Below are 14,348 nucleotides of genomic sequence, written 5' to 3'. Positions count from 1 at the left end.
CAGATCCCTCTGGAAATGCCAAGTCACATTTAAACACTAGTATTAGAAGCATGAGGGTGGTGGGGTGAAGATACATCTCAAAAGAGGTGCAACGTGTTCCTTCCATCTACTAGCCTGCAGGTCACCCTTGGACAAAATGTAGCAGCTGTTTTGCCCCTCCCCCCCGATCAGGGTCATATGAAGCTATGGGAAGAGATTTTGGCTGGTCGCATGAGCAGCTGGTGTATACCATAAGTTCCAGTTATGCAACGACTGACATGAGGCAAACAATCTCTGAAGATTATTAATAATGGCTGGGTTACTTTGTTTTGCAAACATAGTCCACAGAAGAAGGCAATGGCAAACCACTTCCGTAAAAAGATTTGCCAAGAACAATCATGGTCATGGAAAGACCATGATCATCCCCATCCTACAATGCAGCACATAATAAAACCATAAGACATAGGAGCAGAATTAGGCCATCTGGTCCATCAAGTCTGCTCCACCATTCAATCATGCCTGATCCTCTTTTTTATCTCCTCCTCAACCCCAGTTCCCGGCCTTCTTCCCGTGCCATGTCCAATCAAGAACCCATCAATCTCTGCCTTAAATACATCCAATGACCTGGCCTCCACAGCTACACATGGCAACAAATTCCACAAATTCACCACCCTTTAGCTAAAGAAATTTTCAGCATCTCTGTTTAGAAAGGACGCCCCTCTGTCCTGAGGCTGTGCCCTCTTGTCCTGGACTCTCCCACCATGGGAAACATCCTTTCCTATTCTGTCTTGGATTTTCAACATTCGAAAGATTTCGATGAGATCCCCCCTCATACTTCTGAATTCCAGTGAGTACAGACCCAGAGCCATCAAATGTTTCTCGTATGATAACCCTTTCGTTCCTGGAATCATCTTTGTGAATCTCCTCTGGACCCTCACCAACGTCAGCACATCTTTTCTAAGATGAGGGGGCCAAAACTGTTCACAGTACTCAAGGTGAGGCCTCACCAGTGCCTTATAAAGCCTCAACATCACATTGTTGCTCTTGTATTCTTGACCTCTTGAAATGAATGCTAACATGGCATTTGCCTTCCTCACCACCAACTCAACCTGCAGGTTAACCTTCCGGGAGGCACAATGAATTGAGGCATGAACACAGGTTCTTCTACAGTTTTCAAAAACCGGTCTGTTTCCATTTATACTGCAATGAAAGCCAAATCCTTCATCATAGCAACTGTATGATTTGCTCATCTGCAAGTGTTGAAAAAGACCAGCCAACACTTACACTGTGTAAAGCCAGTTATAAATTTGGAGCTGGATCATCCATGCTTCTTGTCACAGAGGCTCAATACTACAGCATACATCTTCTGTGCACTTACTGGGCTTGTACCTCTGGCTCCTCCACTGAAGCCCTCATTCAGGTCCTCAGCAGTAAAACACATTGCAACTTCAGCTTTCTGGGGAGCTAGTAACTTGGCATACATTTTCTTCCTGATCTGGTAACAAATGACTAATACCAAGTGACACATGTAAGGCTCATCCTTAAAGCAACATCTAAAATATATGGTTGGGCACAGGAGTACAATCAGCCAGAGACTCATTCCACCGAGATGCAACATTGAGCGTCATAGAAAGTCATTCCTGCCTGTGGCCATCAAACTTTACAACTCCTCCCTTGGAGGGTCAGATGCCCTGAGCCAATAGGCCGGTCCTGGACTTATTTCCTGGCGTAATTTACATATTACTATTTAATTATTTATGGTTTTATATTGCTATAAAACCATAACTATAATTGTATGGTCTGACACCAGTAGAGAAGTGGTTATTGGTGAACTCACAGTCCCCTGGGAAGACAACATCGATGAAGCCCATGAGCGTAAGTTAACCAAGTATGCAGAATTAAGATCAGAGTGCAGAGACAGAGGGTGGAAGGTCTCATGCTATCCATTTGAAGTAGGCTGCCGTGGGTTTATTGCGTTCACTTTCCAGAAGTGGCTGCGTGACCTTGGCTTCACTAGAAGAGAGATCAAGTGAACCAGCAGGGCTGTAGCTGAGGCAGCAGAGAAAGGATCAGCATGGGTGTGGACCAAGTATGTCCAGAGGGGCAGATAGTCAGACAGTGTATACATATCTTGCAAACCCTTCAGTAGTTGCATAGACACCTGAACAGCAGACTATCTGTTGGATGGAAGTGACTGATAGAGGCAGATGCCAAGTTTTTAAGCTCACCAGTGGGAGGTGGTGCTTTAGCACTGCTAGCCCACCACCTCGAGGGAGTCTTGATCATAAGCGGGCCAAAACTCCTGAAGACAGGTGGCAGATCAACTGATGATCCCACTGGTGATAGCACAGGACAGTTAACATTTTAGTCCAAGTGTATTTTTAACTCTATTTATACCCTATTCTTGGTTGGTGCAACTGTAACGAAAACCAATTTCCCTCGGGATCAATAAAGTATGACTATGACTATGTCTATGGCTATATGACAAACAAGAGAATCATCTGCAGATGTTGGAAATCCAAAGCAAAACACATAAAATGCTGAAGGACATCAGCAGGTCAGGCAGTACCAATAGAAAAGAGTAAACAGTTGACTTTTGGGCCGAGACCCTTCATCAGGACTACAATATATAAAATCTCAATACCTGAGCACTTCGAGTGCCAATTTAAAGAACGTACCTTGACACTCAGCTGTTATGTATTAGCATACATAGTTCTGCTAATGTCCATTTCTATAATGCAAATTAGTTATAAGGTGATTGATGGATTTGGGACCACTGTTACAGCATTATGTGGGACTGAATTGATTACAGCACCATCATGATTGGGAAAACTAGTTTAAAGTTTGTGCTTTGTTCTGCCTATAACCTGACTTTCTGTAATACAAAGTTTCTTTGGAATAAAATTCTCGCATTATAACAGAACTACTTGCAATTTGATGTGTTACCACATATTTACAGATATTTTCATACAAGGTCGTTAATCTTTAATAATAGTAAAGCTAATTTTTATAGCTTTTGCTGCACTGTTGTATAGTTTTCTGCTTGTCAAAATATGTCACCAAAAATACACTAATAGTTGAGAAAATAGGAAAAATATACTTTGCAAAACACAATTTCTAAATGTCAAATGTAAATGTTATCTTTTTGTACTTTTTTCTCACATTCACATTATTTCAAAGGTAATTTTATTATCAAAGTACATACATGTCACTACATACAACCCCGAGATTCATTTTTTATGGGCATATTCAACAATCTATAGAATGTTAACTATAACAGGATCAACAAAAGATTGAGCAGACTGCAGAAGACAACAAACTCTGTAAATATAAATATAAATAAATAGCAAAAAATAATGAGAACATGAGATGAACAGTCCTTGAAAGTGAGTTCATTGGCTATGGGAACATTTCAATGCTCTGGCAAGTGAAGTTGAGTGTCATTATCTCCTTTTGTTCAAGAGCCTGATGGTTGAGGGGTAGTAACTATTCTTGAACTTGTTGGTGTAAGTCATGAGGCTCTTGTACCTTCTTCCTGATGGCAGCAGTGCAAGGAGAGCATGACCTGGGTGGTGGGGATCTCTGATGATGAATGCTGTTTTCCTGTGACAGCCTTTCAAGTCAATGTGCTCAATGGTTTGGAAGGCTTTACTTGTAATGTACTGGGCCAAATCCACAAGTTTTTGTAGGATCTTCTGTTCAAAGGCACTGTTGTTTCCATACCAGGCTGTGATGCAGCCAATCAATATACTCACCACTACACAGATACAGAAGTTTATCAAAGTTTTAAATGTCAGCCCGAAATCTTCACAAAATCCTAAGGAAGTGGAGGCACTGCAGTGCTTTGTTCACAATTGCACTTATGTGCCGGGCACAGGATAGGTCCTCTGAAATAGTAACACCAGGAATTTAAAGTTGTTAACCCTCTCCACTTCTGATTCTCTGATGAGGACTGGTTCATGGACCTCTGGTTTCCCTCTCCTGGAGTCTACAATCAGTTCCTTGGTCTGACATTGAGTGAGAGGTTGTTGTGATGATACCATTCAGCCAGATTTTCAATCTCCCATCTATATGCTTATTCATCACTACTTTTGATCTAACCAGCAGTGGTTTTCTCAGCAAATTTGGAATATGGCATTGGAGCTGTACTTGGCCACACTGTCATATGTGTAAATCCAGTAGAGTAGGGGGTTAAGCAAACAGCGTTAGGCATACATGTGCTGATGGAGAATATAGAGGCTATGTTGTTGTCAATCCGAAGAGACTGGGATCTACAGGTGAGGAAATCCAGGATCCAATTGCTCAAGGGGGTATTGAGGTCAAGTCTTGGAGCTTATTGATTCATTTTGAGGATAATGGCATTGAATGCTGAGCTGTAGTCAATAAAGAGCCTCCTGATGTTTGCATCTTTGCTGACCAAATGTTCCAGGATTCAGTGAAGAGCCAAGGAGATGGCATCTTATGTGGACCTGTTACTCCGGTAGACAATTTGGAGTAGACCTCAGTTGCCTCTCAGGCGAAACACTTCATCACCGTGTATGTAAGTGCAACTGGGCGATAGCTGTTAAGGCAGGTCACAACACTCATCTTGGGCATCAGTATAATTGAAGCTTGCTTCAAGCAGGTGGATACCACACACTGATAAAATGCGAAGTTAAATATCTCAGTGAATAAGCAGCCATTTGATCAGAATGCCTGTATTACGTGGCCAGGTACTCCATCCAGCCTGGATGCTTTCCGTGGACGGACCTTCCTGAAGGCAGCTCGCAGTCAGCTTCAGACAGTGAAATCATGAGATCATCAGGGGATGTGGGAGATTGTGATGGTTCTTCCATGTTCTGACAGTCAGACTGTTATTTCTACAAGAATGGCATATTCTATGTTAGGCAACAACATATCCAGAGTTCGGGCACAAGTAAACATTTCTGCTGATTTTCAAGGTGAGGTAAATCAGACCTCACTGTTTACTTAAAATACATTACAACTATGAATCAGGAACTCTTTATGAATTTCAGAGGCTTACATACTTTGAATATACAATTTGCAGTTGCCCATGAGAATACTTGAGTGTTTTGTGGACAAAGGCTTCTTCCTTGCCATCCACCTCCATTCCATGTTAATCAGAGTGCCATTTTAATTATTGCAAAGGGGTCACCAAAGATCCAACAAGAGAACACTATCAGCATCCTCAGGATAAAATTCTATGAGCTGCACAAACCTGTGATACTTTATGAAAACAATGATATTCATAATTCTCTCAATCTCACTACTGACAAAGCTACGGAAGTTATAATTCTGTGACCCAGATCTACTGTACAACAGATTCTGCAGTTGGATAGCCATCAGTTAGGTAGGCATCAAGTATTAATTCACACAGTGAGACTCATGAGGAATTTAAAAACCAAAATGCTGATATTTATAAAATATTAAAAAATGCAGAAAGCATTGCCTGCCACAGAAGTACAAGAATGTACTAACTAATAAACTTAAAAATATTTCTGCATGCAATGTTGCTGTAAAAACACCAAGGAGAGCTTAAACCTTGACTTACCAAACGCAGGATATTGACTGCCAGAGAAGAAAGATGGCAGCCTATGCAAAATTTGAGTTTGCCACTGGTTTATCATAGAGTTGGATGCAGAGAAACAGACACAACTCATCTGTACAGACAAGTTGCCAAACTGAACTAATCCTATTTGCCTGCCTTTGGCCTTTATCCCTCTTTAGCCTTTCCGATCTGCGCACCTGTCTAAATGCCTTTTAAATGCTGTAATTGTACCCACCTCTATCATTTTCTCTAGCAGCTTATTTCACACAACACTATCTGTTTTATGCAAAAGCCTTGGGTACATATTTATAGCTAGGGTGTTTAAGACTGTTGCCCAGTACTGTACTTGCACAGGTAAATCGCGAGAGAGCAAAGGACTTTGGGAATGGTGAGAATGGAGCACTGCAGAAGGGGTGCAGGAAAGCTGATAGAGGAGTGCCATCTCAGGGGGTGGTGCAGGTGCAGTTACACCCGGCCCTGAGACACCAGTCCAAACAATTGGTTTATTGATCATTACAGAATGTCTCTCTGGTGCCTCCTACTCACTCCCCACTCCCTTCTCCTTTTCCCAACTATGATTCCCCTCCCCCTGCTCATTTCCCACTCTCAGTCCACAATAGAGACCCATATCAGAATCAGATTTATTGTCACTCACACGTCATGACATTTGCTTCTTTTTCCGACAGCAGTATATTGAAATACATTACATTACTGCAGTGTGTGGTGCGTGGCCAAGTGGTTAGGGCGTTGGACTAGCGATCTGAAGGTCGTGGGTTCGAGCCTCGGCCAAGGTATCGTGTGTGTCCTTGAGCAAGGCACTTCCACACAATGCTCCAGTCTACCAGCTGTGAATGGGTACCGGCAAAAATACTGGGTGTTAACCTTGTGATAGAGTGGCGTCCTATCCGTGGGGGGGGGGGGGGGAGAAAGAGTATCGTACTTTCAGTCACTTCACGCCACGGAAACCGGCATAAGCACCGGCCTGATGGGTCACAATGCTCGTGACAGACTTTAATCTTTAAGAATTACTGCAGTATCGTGCAGAGGTTTTAGTTATTGTGCATTCTATATACAAACATGCCTAAGACTTTTATACAGTATACTATTCAACTTATCAACACCCTTAATGACTTTATGAACCTCTGTTTGGTCACCCCACAGCCTTCCACACTCCAGAGGAAACAGCCTGAGCCTATCCAGACTCTTCTTATAAACCCAAGCCTTCCAGTCCCAGAAACATCCTGTTTATACCCTCTCCAGTTTAATGACATCCTTCCTATAACAGGTGACCACAAATGCAGATAGACTCCAAATGTGGCCTTACCAATGTCTTGTACAGCTGCAACACCATGTCCCAACTCCTGTTCTCAATATCCTGACTCATTCATTTGTTATATACCATCTTGTATGACATAGGTGATCATGGTCTTTTCATGATCATGATTGTTCTTGTCAAATTTTTTCAAAGGTATTTTTTGGGCATCATCTTCTTCTGGGCAGTGCTCTTACAAGACAGGCGGCCCAGCTATTATCAATACACTTCAGAGATCACCTGGCATCAGTGGGTCACATAACCAGGACTTCTGATATGCTCCAGCTACTCATATAACCATTCACCACCTGCTCCCATGGCTTTACATGAACATGATCAGGTGGCTAAGCAGCTGCTACACCCCCCCCAAAGGTAACCTGCAGGCCAGCGGAGGGAATGAGCACCTTACACCTCCTTTGGTAGAGATGAATCTCCACCCTGCCACCCCAATATTTTCACTGGAAAAGCAAACCTTCATCCCTCTGTCCAGTTGTGTTGCAACTTTCAAGTAACTATGAACTGTGCTCAGTTCTGGTCACCTGACTGCAGGAAGGTTGTGGAAACTATAGAAAGGGTGCAGAGGAAACTTACAAGGACGTAGCCTGGATTAGGGAGCATGTCTTGAGTAAACTTGGCCTTTTCTCCTTGGCGCAACTGAGTATTAGAGGTGACCTGATAGAGGTGTATAAGATGATGAGAGGCATTGATTGTGTGAATAGTCAGAGACTTCTCCCAGGGCTGAGATGGCTAACACGAGAGGGCACAGTTTTAAGGTACTTGGAAGTAGGTACAGAGGACATATCAGGATTAAGTTCGTTTTTCAATGCAGAGAGTGGTGAGTGCATGGAATGGGCTGCTGGTGATGGTGATGGAGGTGGATACAATAGGGCCTTTTAAGAGGCTCTTGGATAGGTACATGGAGCTTAGAAACATAGAGGGCTATAGGTAACCCCAAGTAATTTCTAAAGTAAGTACATGTTCGGCACAGCATTGTGGGCCAAAGGGACTATATTGTGCTGTAGGTTTTCTATGTTTCTATGTAACCTCATTGTATTTGAAATCAGTATAAATATGGCGCAGGTTCAAAATGTTGTAGCACTTAACTTGGCATATCTTGGAAAATCATGGAATTTCTTGAGCTATTACTCTAAAATTCCAGAGGACACTTCAGCAGAAATTCTCTGCCACCTCCTTTTCAATTCTGTTTTGGTAAAGGGGATAAATAATTTGTGCTCCAACACATCCCTGTTAAGGAGGTCCATGTCAAGGAACGTGTGTATATCCTCTTCCCTGTAAGTATTCTCACCACTGTTGTATTGACTTAGTACAGTAATGATTTTGAGGGCTGGAGCTCCAATGTCAAGTAACTGAGCAAAGTGCTAGCAGCTGTACTAAGTTACAATGCAAATTATCAAGGGTACCACCAAGCACTGCAAATACCCGTCCTTTTACAAAGGATCTCAGGCAGTTTTCTTTCATCCAGGTGCACTGGTATGATTTGATGCAGCCAAACCACAATGTGCAGGACTACCTCTTATTTAGTACATCTTATCACAAAATGATTGAATCTTTTTGTAAAAAAAACACAAAATTGTATGATTCACCATTTGTTCCAGGAAACTAGGCATGGCAATGAACTCAATGTCCCTGTTACCAAACGTGAGAATGTTATTTTAAAAATAAATAAAATGGTGCTGACTAACGTGAATTATTAATGAATGTGAAAATTACACCATTCAACCCTATCACTTTTAATTGTACGTGGAACATATAAACAGCTGATTTTTAATGTTAATCTGAACAATAAAATCTTAACTCCTGAAATTTGTGGAGTTCACATGTTTGTAGGGCCATGTTGTTTATTATAAAATACCTGTTGCTCCCAAGCAAATCCAAAGAAACTAAACCAGCCTTTCCATTTCTAAGGCATTTTTAGTAATTAAATCCAAATTCAGATTGAACATATTTCTATGACAAATCAATTAATATCACTATAAATCTTGCTAAATTTTTGGACCATCTTTGTTTGTTCAGATCCAACCTTTGTACTACATCTACAGACTTGTATATGAATGATTTCAGAATTACCATATTTTAGTTGCTCACCATATTGATGGGAATATTAGATGTCTGATGAACACACTTAACTATTTTTTGACCATGCCTTCTGCAACAAAGCACAATACGAGATGTCCCCAGGTAACAAACAGGTTCCATTTTTAACCAATTTTGTTCATAAGTCAGAAAATGCACAAAAAAAATTCATTATAACCATAGCTCTACAGTATTGTAATGAATGGCATGAAAAGCACATGACTGTTGAGAAGACAATTTCTAAGAGTGGAAAGAAATGGGAAATAACAGCAGTTTTGGCTCTCATAGGAACAAATGTATATGCGCAAGTCAGACTTTTAAACTTAGTATCATTGGATCTCACTTGAGTGCAAGGGAACCTGTAATTTGGGAGTTCTTAACCCGGGGATGACCTTTACAGGGTAGAGATATTACTGTCCACAAGGATACAAACATTGTTCTATTGGGCTTGCAATCATGCACTGCTCTACATATTATCTGTTACTAATACCTGTTGCAAAGGTGTTAGACACATTGCTGTAGCTTGTTCATACAACAATCCAATTTCAGAAAGGCAAGAAAAAGACAGCTTTGATGTATGCAAATAATAGTGAACATGGCGGAAAGTATATCCATCTTGGTCAATAAAAAGTCTGGCATCTTCAGAATGAAGAAGGCTGGAAGCTTCTTGCCACAATACCGAGTCACGGAACTGTAAAAGTTTTGACTTTAGAATTGAAAAGAACCAGCCTCCTACATTGAAATATACAGAATCTTCTTCCTGATAGTCTCCTGGTGCCATTATATTTCTTCCCTTTGGTGGAACTGCTTTAAAATTAAACAGAAAATAATGTTTCGTTATTCTTCTGAAGCACATTACAGTTAGCTCCTGTAGCAAATTATTTAAGTACTTTGTACCACATATACTCTAGATTAAACAAACAGAACTTTAGAAACAGTTTACTCATGATAGGCAGATGAATATTTGTTTAGAATTGGAATTGGGTTATTATCGTCATGTACTGAGGTATAGTGCAAAACTTGTCCCGTGTACGATTCATAGAGACCAACTATACAGAGCACTGAGATAGTACATGATAAAAACAATTACAGAATGCAGAATAAAGTGCAACAGCTACAGAGAAAGTGCGGTGCAGATAGACAATAAGATGCAAAATCAAAATTAGGTGGATTATAAGGTCAAGAGTTCATCTTATTGCACTAAGAACCATTCAAATGTCTTATAGCCCCTTGTCCCTTCAGTGCAAAATACCTAAACATAATCAAGATTGCTCCCACATAATGCAGGGATGTTAATGCTTTAATTCTCCAGTAGCAGGTAATTTAAAAACAAATCAAAACCACTCAGCGATTAAGCATGGGGGGGGCGGGGGGGGGGGTTGACACTGTATGATGCGCTCTAATAACGAAATTCTAACTTGAAGAAATTAGGCTAATTTCTTTAACAAGAAACCAGCAAAAACAAATTGTCTTGTAATGATAACACTAATGATATAACAAAATAAACATTCTAAGTTTCTCCAAATGTACTTAAGCATTCTTAAATATAATTAAATGATAAGCAGTCAACAAAAAAATTGTAATTCCCCCAACTTACTCCCTACTCTAACCAGACTAAAACTGAAAGACAAAGCACAAATATGTAACTATACTCTCCACTCAAAAAATGTGCAATACAAAATATAATATGGACAGACAGAAAATAGATACATGGCCCCTATATCCTAGTCCTTAATTACACAGGGCAACAAACATTTTTGAAAGTGTTGCTGCGTCAGATTTTTGTTTTTTGTTTATGATAGACTGCTTGGAGCTGAACACAAATATAATTTCAGACTACTTATATCATATAGGAATTTGGAGAAAGAATAAATTAACTTTTAATGAATATAATGTCTTTAATTGCATAATGTTGCTGATGCTTTGCAATAGTTCAACTAAGGTAAAAATGTTTTGTTGATGATTTTTATTTGTATTCAGTGTCTGAGGCTTCTCACTTAAGTGTCCAACAATAATCTGCCAGCACTCTTGGATTCCAGATGCCCTGATACTGCTTCTACATGATCGCAATCTCCTGGTGAAACCTTTCACCATGCTCATCACTGACAGCATCAAAATTTGCAGGGAAGAAGTCTAAATGGAATACAGAAAATTAATTTTTAGTGACATGTTGCACTTCATGGTTTTGTATGTTTGAAGCAAATTGTCAACCAGCTACACGTAGTTTGGTGCTCTGTCATTGTCAAGAAAAGTTTCAACAACATTCTTGAATGCCTTCCATAAGATTTTCTCCAGTCCCACTAGAAGTTCTTTGAATTGCCTGTCACTGATGACCTGTTTGATTTGTGGACCAACAAAAAATCCTTCCTTAATCTTAGCATTAGTTATTCTGATATACATAAGTCATAAATAAAATCCTTCATGGAGATTTTTGTGCCTGCTAACAGCAGATTCCATCCCTGCAGTCTTGAACCCAGTAATTCTGCTTTTGCCATTGAAAAACTCAAGTCTCTGACCAGGTCACTTAACTCAGATTAAGTTATCTGAGAATCACTTGACATTCAAAATGTCAGTTTCCATTCCTTGTTCAAGCATCCTGGCATCTTCGTCTGCCTCCTCTTGATTCCATGTCCTGTTTTTTAAAACCTGCCCTAACATGCAGCATACATCCTGCCTAAACTTTTCAGCTTACATTGTAGGCAACAATTTAATTAATTTGCATTATTAATTGAAATAACATACATAGACAATTTCAAAACAATGGTGCGCAAAAGGGAAATTTCATGGTGATTTTCATGATCAGCAGCCCCAAATCAATAAGGTACACCCAAAGGCATAAAGGAAGCAAAATCTTTGTTGTTTAGTTTTACTAAACCATAATAATTACAACTATATACTACTGCAAAATAGGAGACATGAAATGTTAACATTCATACAAGTGTCCTCTTTCTTCTTCCAGATGAGTCATGCAACAGTCATCTAGGCCAGATGGTACCAGTATTTAGCCCAGTACAGAGTGATCTTTACTCTGTCAAGTCAGTAAGTCAAATCAAAATTACGAAGCTTCCAGAACTGTAGCTCCTCAAACCTCTGCCTTTTGGTTACTTGGTTACTCCTTGACCCACCATTTCCAAAACAAGTGTAACGCCCTGGGAAAGGTTTCACTGCTATGTAAGGGTTGTTCTGTAGCAGCAGTGTTTGGGTTATGATCAGAGATAACTGGGGTTGTGGAATGTTCTGCCATCCAATGAAGGGATTGTTTTTTTTCTTGTTGTGTGCCTGAGAAGCAAGTTGTTCGAGATCTTTTGTTCAGCAGAAGATGCCAGAACTGAGAGGTTGTAAACAGCAGAAAGGAGTGGACTTGGAATGGGGTCGGGAGTCAACAACGCTCAAAGGAAATCGATGGAGAACTAACGGATGGGAAAACCATGAGCTCCAACATGAACATTAGACTGTTCCATTAAAATGGGCCCCTTTTTCTTTCTGTTTTCTTTACTAACCCTATTACAAATTATCAAGTTCAATCGTTTAATTGCATATATCTGATATTTCGTGGTACTGATTTGTAACAGGGTAACACATCACGCAGCATCCAAACAAACGAGATTTCACAAGTTTGGCGGGGCCAGAGACTGTCTTCCCCTAGACTAATGCCGCTAGCTGAACCTGAAGGTTACCCAAGTTTGACATATATTGGACTTGCTTTCGTCTACAAAGAACATAAACATTTTCCTTTTGGAAATCTCGTGGTGGTAAGGACGATGAAGCCTTCAGAAGCAACAGATGGTTGGGTATTAATGCTTTCCGATGACTGGGATCGAAGGACCATTGATAATAGCCTGCACTTCACAAAGACCTGTGTGGAAATTCTGTATATTCATGGTAGAATTGAGGACCTTTCTCACCCCCTTTGTAAACTCGAGAATTCATCTGAAAATCTTTCTTTGCCAAAAGTCAGTGATCTCTTTTCTTCTTCAAAAATCTCCTTCTTAAACTCACCCCCCCCCGTCACCTCCAGTTTAAGTTCCATGCGGAATATTTTGGAGGATCAAGAACCAAGAACCAATCTCCATTTCAGCTTTTCTGAGCTCCTCCACTGAGAGACGATCTCAACCAATCTCTCTCCCTAAAGAATATCCTTGTTTAAGCCCGGGTTGGAATGGACAAAAATAGTTTTGTAGAATCTTGGTTCTTGGTTCTTGATCCTCCAAAATATTCCGCATGGAATTTAAACTGGAGGTGGCGGAGGGTAGGCTTAAGAAGGAGATTTTTGAATCATTCGCTAACAGACAAGATGTTAATCAGCAGTGCCTAAAACAAAATTAGAACAACACTTTTATATCATGCTAGTCGCACCTTGGTCCGCTATTTTACCTCAGTCTCCGGTTACTTCAGCGTCGCAGCCCGAATCAATTCACGTCCCATGTCCGTTTGATTTTCCCTCCCGCGACCCCTCCAAACATTTTGAACAAAACCATCCCGAAGACACGCGCGCACTCTCGACACAGCGAGCTCCCGCCCTGCGCGCGCACCCTCGACCCACCGAGCTCCCGCCCTGCGCGCGCACCCTGCACCCAGTGGCCACCCGCCCTCCGCGCGCACCCTCGACACACCGAGCTCCAGCCCTGCGCGCACTATTGACCCACCCCCGAGCTCCCGCCGTGCGCGCGAACCCTTGACCCAATGGCCTCCCATTCTCCGCGCGCACCCATGACACAGCTAGCTCCAGCCCTGCGCGCGCACCCTTGACCCACTGGCCTCCCACTGGCCTCTCGCCCTGCGCGCGCACCCTTGACACAGCGAGCTCCAGCCCTGCGCGCGCACCCTTGACCCACTGGCCTCCCGCCCTGCGCGCGCACCCTGCACCCACTGGCCTCTCGCCCTGCGCGCGCACCCATGACACACTGAACTCCCGCCCTGCGCGCGCACCCTTGACCCAACGAACTCCCGCCCTGCGCGCGCACCCTTGACCCAACGAACTCCCGCCCTGCGCGCGCACCCTTGACCCACCGAGCTCCCGCCCTGCGCGCGCACCCTTGACACACACAGCTCCCGCCCTGTGCGCATACCCTTGACCCACTGGCCTCCTGCCCTACGCGCACACCCTTGATCCACCGAGCTCCCGCCCTGCGCGCGCACCCTTGACACACATAGCTCCCGCCCTGTGCGCGTACCCTTGACCCACTGGCCTCCCGCCCTGCGCACGCACCCTTGACCCACTGGCCTCCCGCCCTGCGCGCGCACCCTGCACCCACTGGCCTCCCACCCTCCGCGCACACCCTTGACACACCGAGCTCCAGCCCTGCGCGCACTCTTGACCCACTGGCCTCCCGCCCTGCGCGCGCACCCTTGACACACACAGCTCCCGCCCTGTGCGCATACCCTTGACCCACTGGCCTCTTGCCCTGCGCGCGC

The 14,348-nt window shown here is 42.5% G+C and overlaps 1 protein-coding gene across 1 annotated transcript in view; it reads right to left on the bottom strand.

Annotated features, from left to right (window-relative positions):
- The window catches only part of LOC134356598 (BTB/POZ domain-containing protein KCTD19-like), a 57,086-nt gene extending 43,712 nt beyond the window's left edge, over positions 1-13,374 (bottom strand). The window contains exons 1-2 of the mRNA XM_063067557.1: positions 13,308-13,374; positions 9,424-9,740 (exon numbers count right to left, since the gene is read on the bottom strand). Coding sequence (XP_062923627.1) covers positions 9,424-9,714 — 291 coding nt within the window. The 5' untranslated portion in view covers positions 9,715-9,740; positions 13,308-13,374. The remainder of the gene's footprint in view (positions 1-9,423; positions 9,741-13,307) is intronic.
- Between the last annotated feature and the right edge of the window lie 974 nt (positions 13,375-14,348).

This window comes from Mobula hypostoma, chromosome 14 (assembly GCF_963921235.1).
Source record: "Mobula hypostoma chromosome 14, sMobHyp1.1, whole genome shotgun sequence".
Classification (NCBI taxonomy): Eukaryota; Metazoa; Chordata; class Chondrichthyes; order Myliobatiformes; family Myliobatidae; genus Mobula; species Mobula hypostoma.
This window is presented reverse-complemented; position numbering and strand designations above follow the sequence as displayed.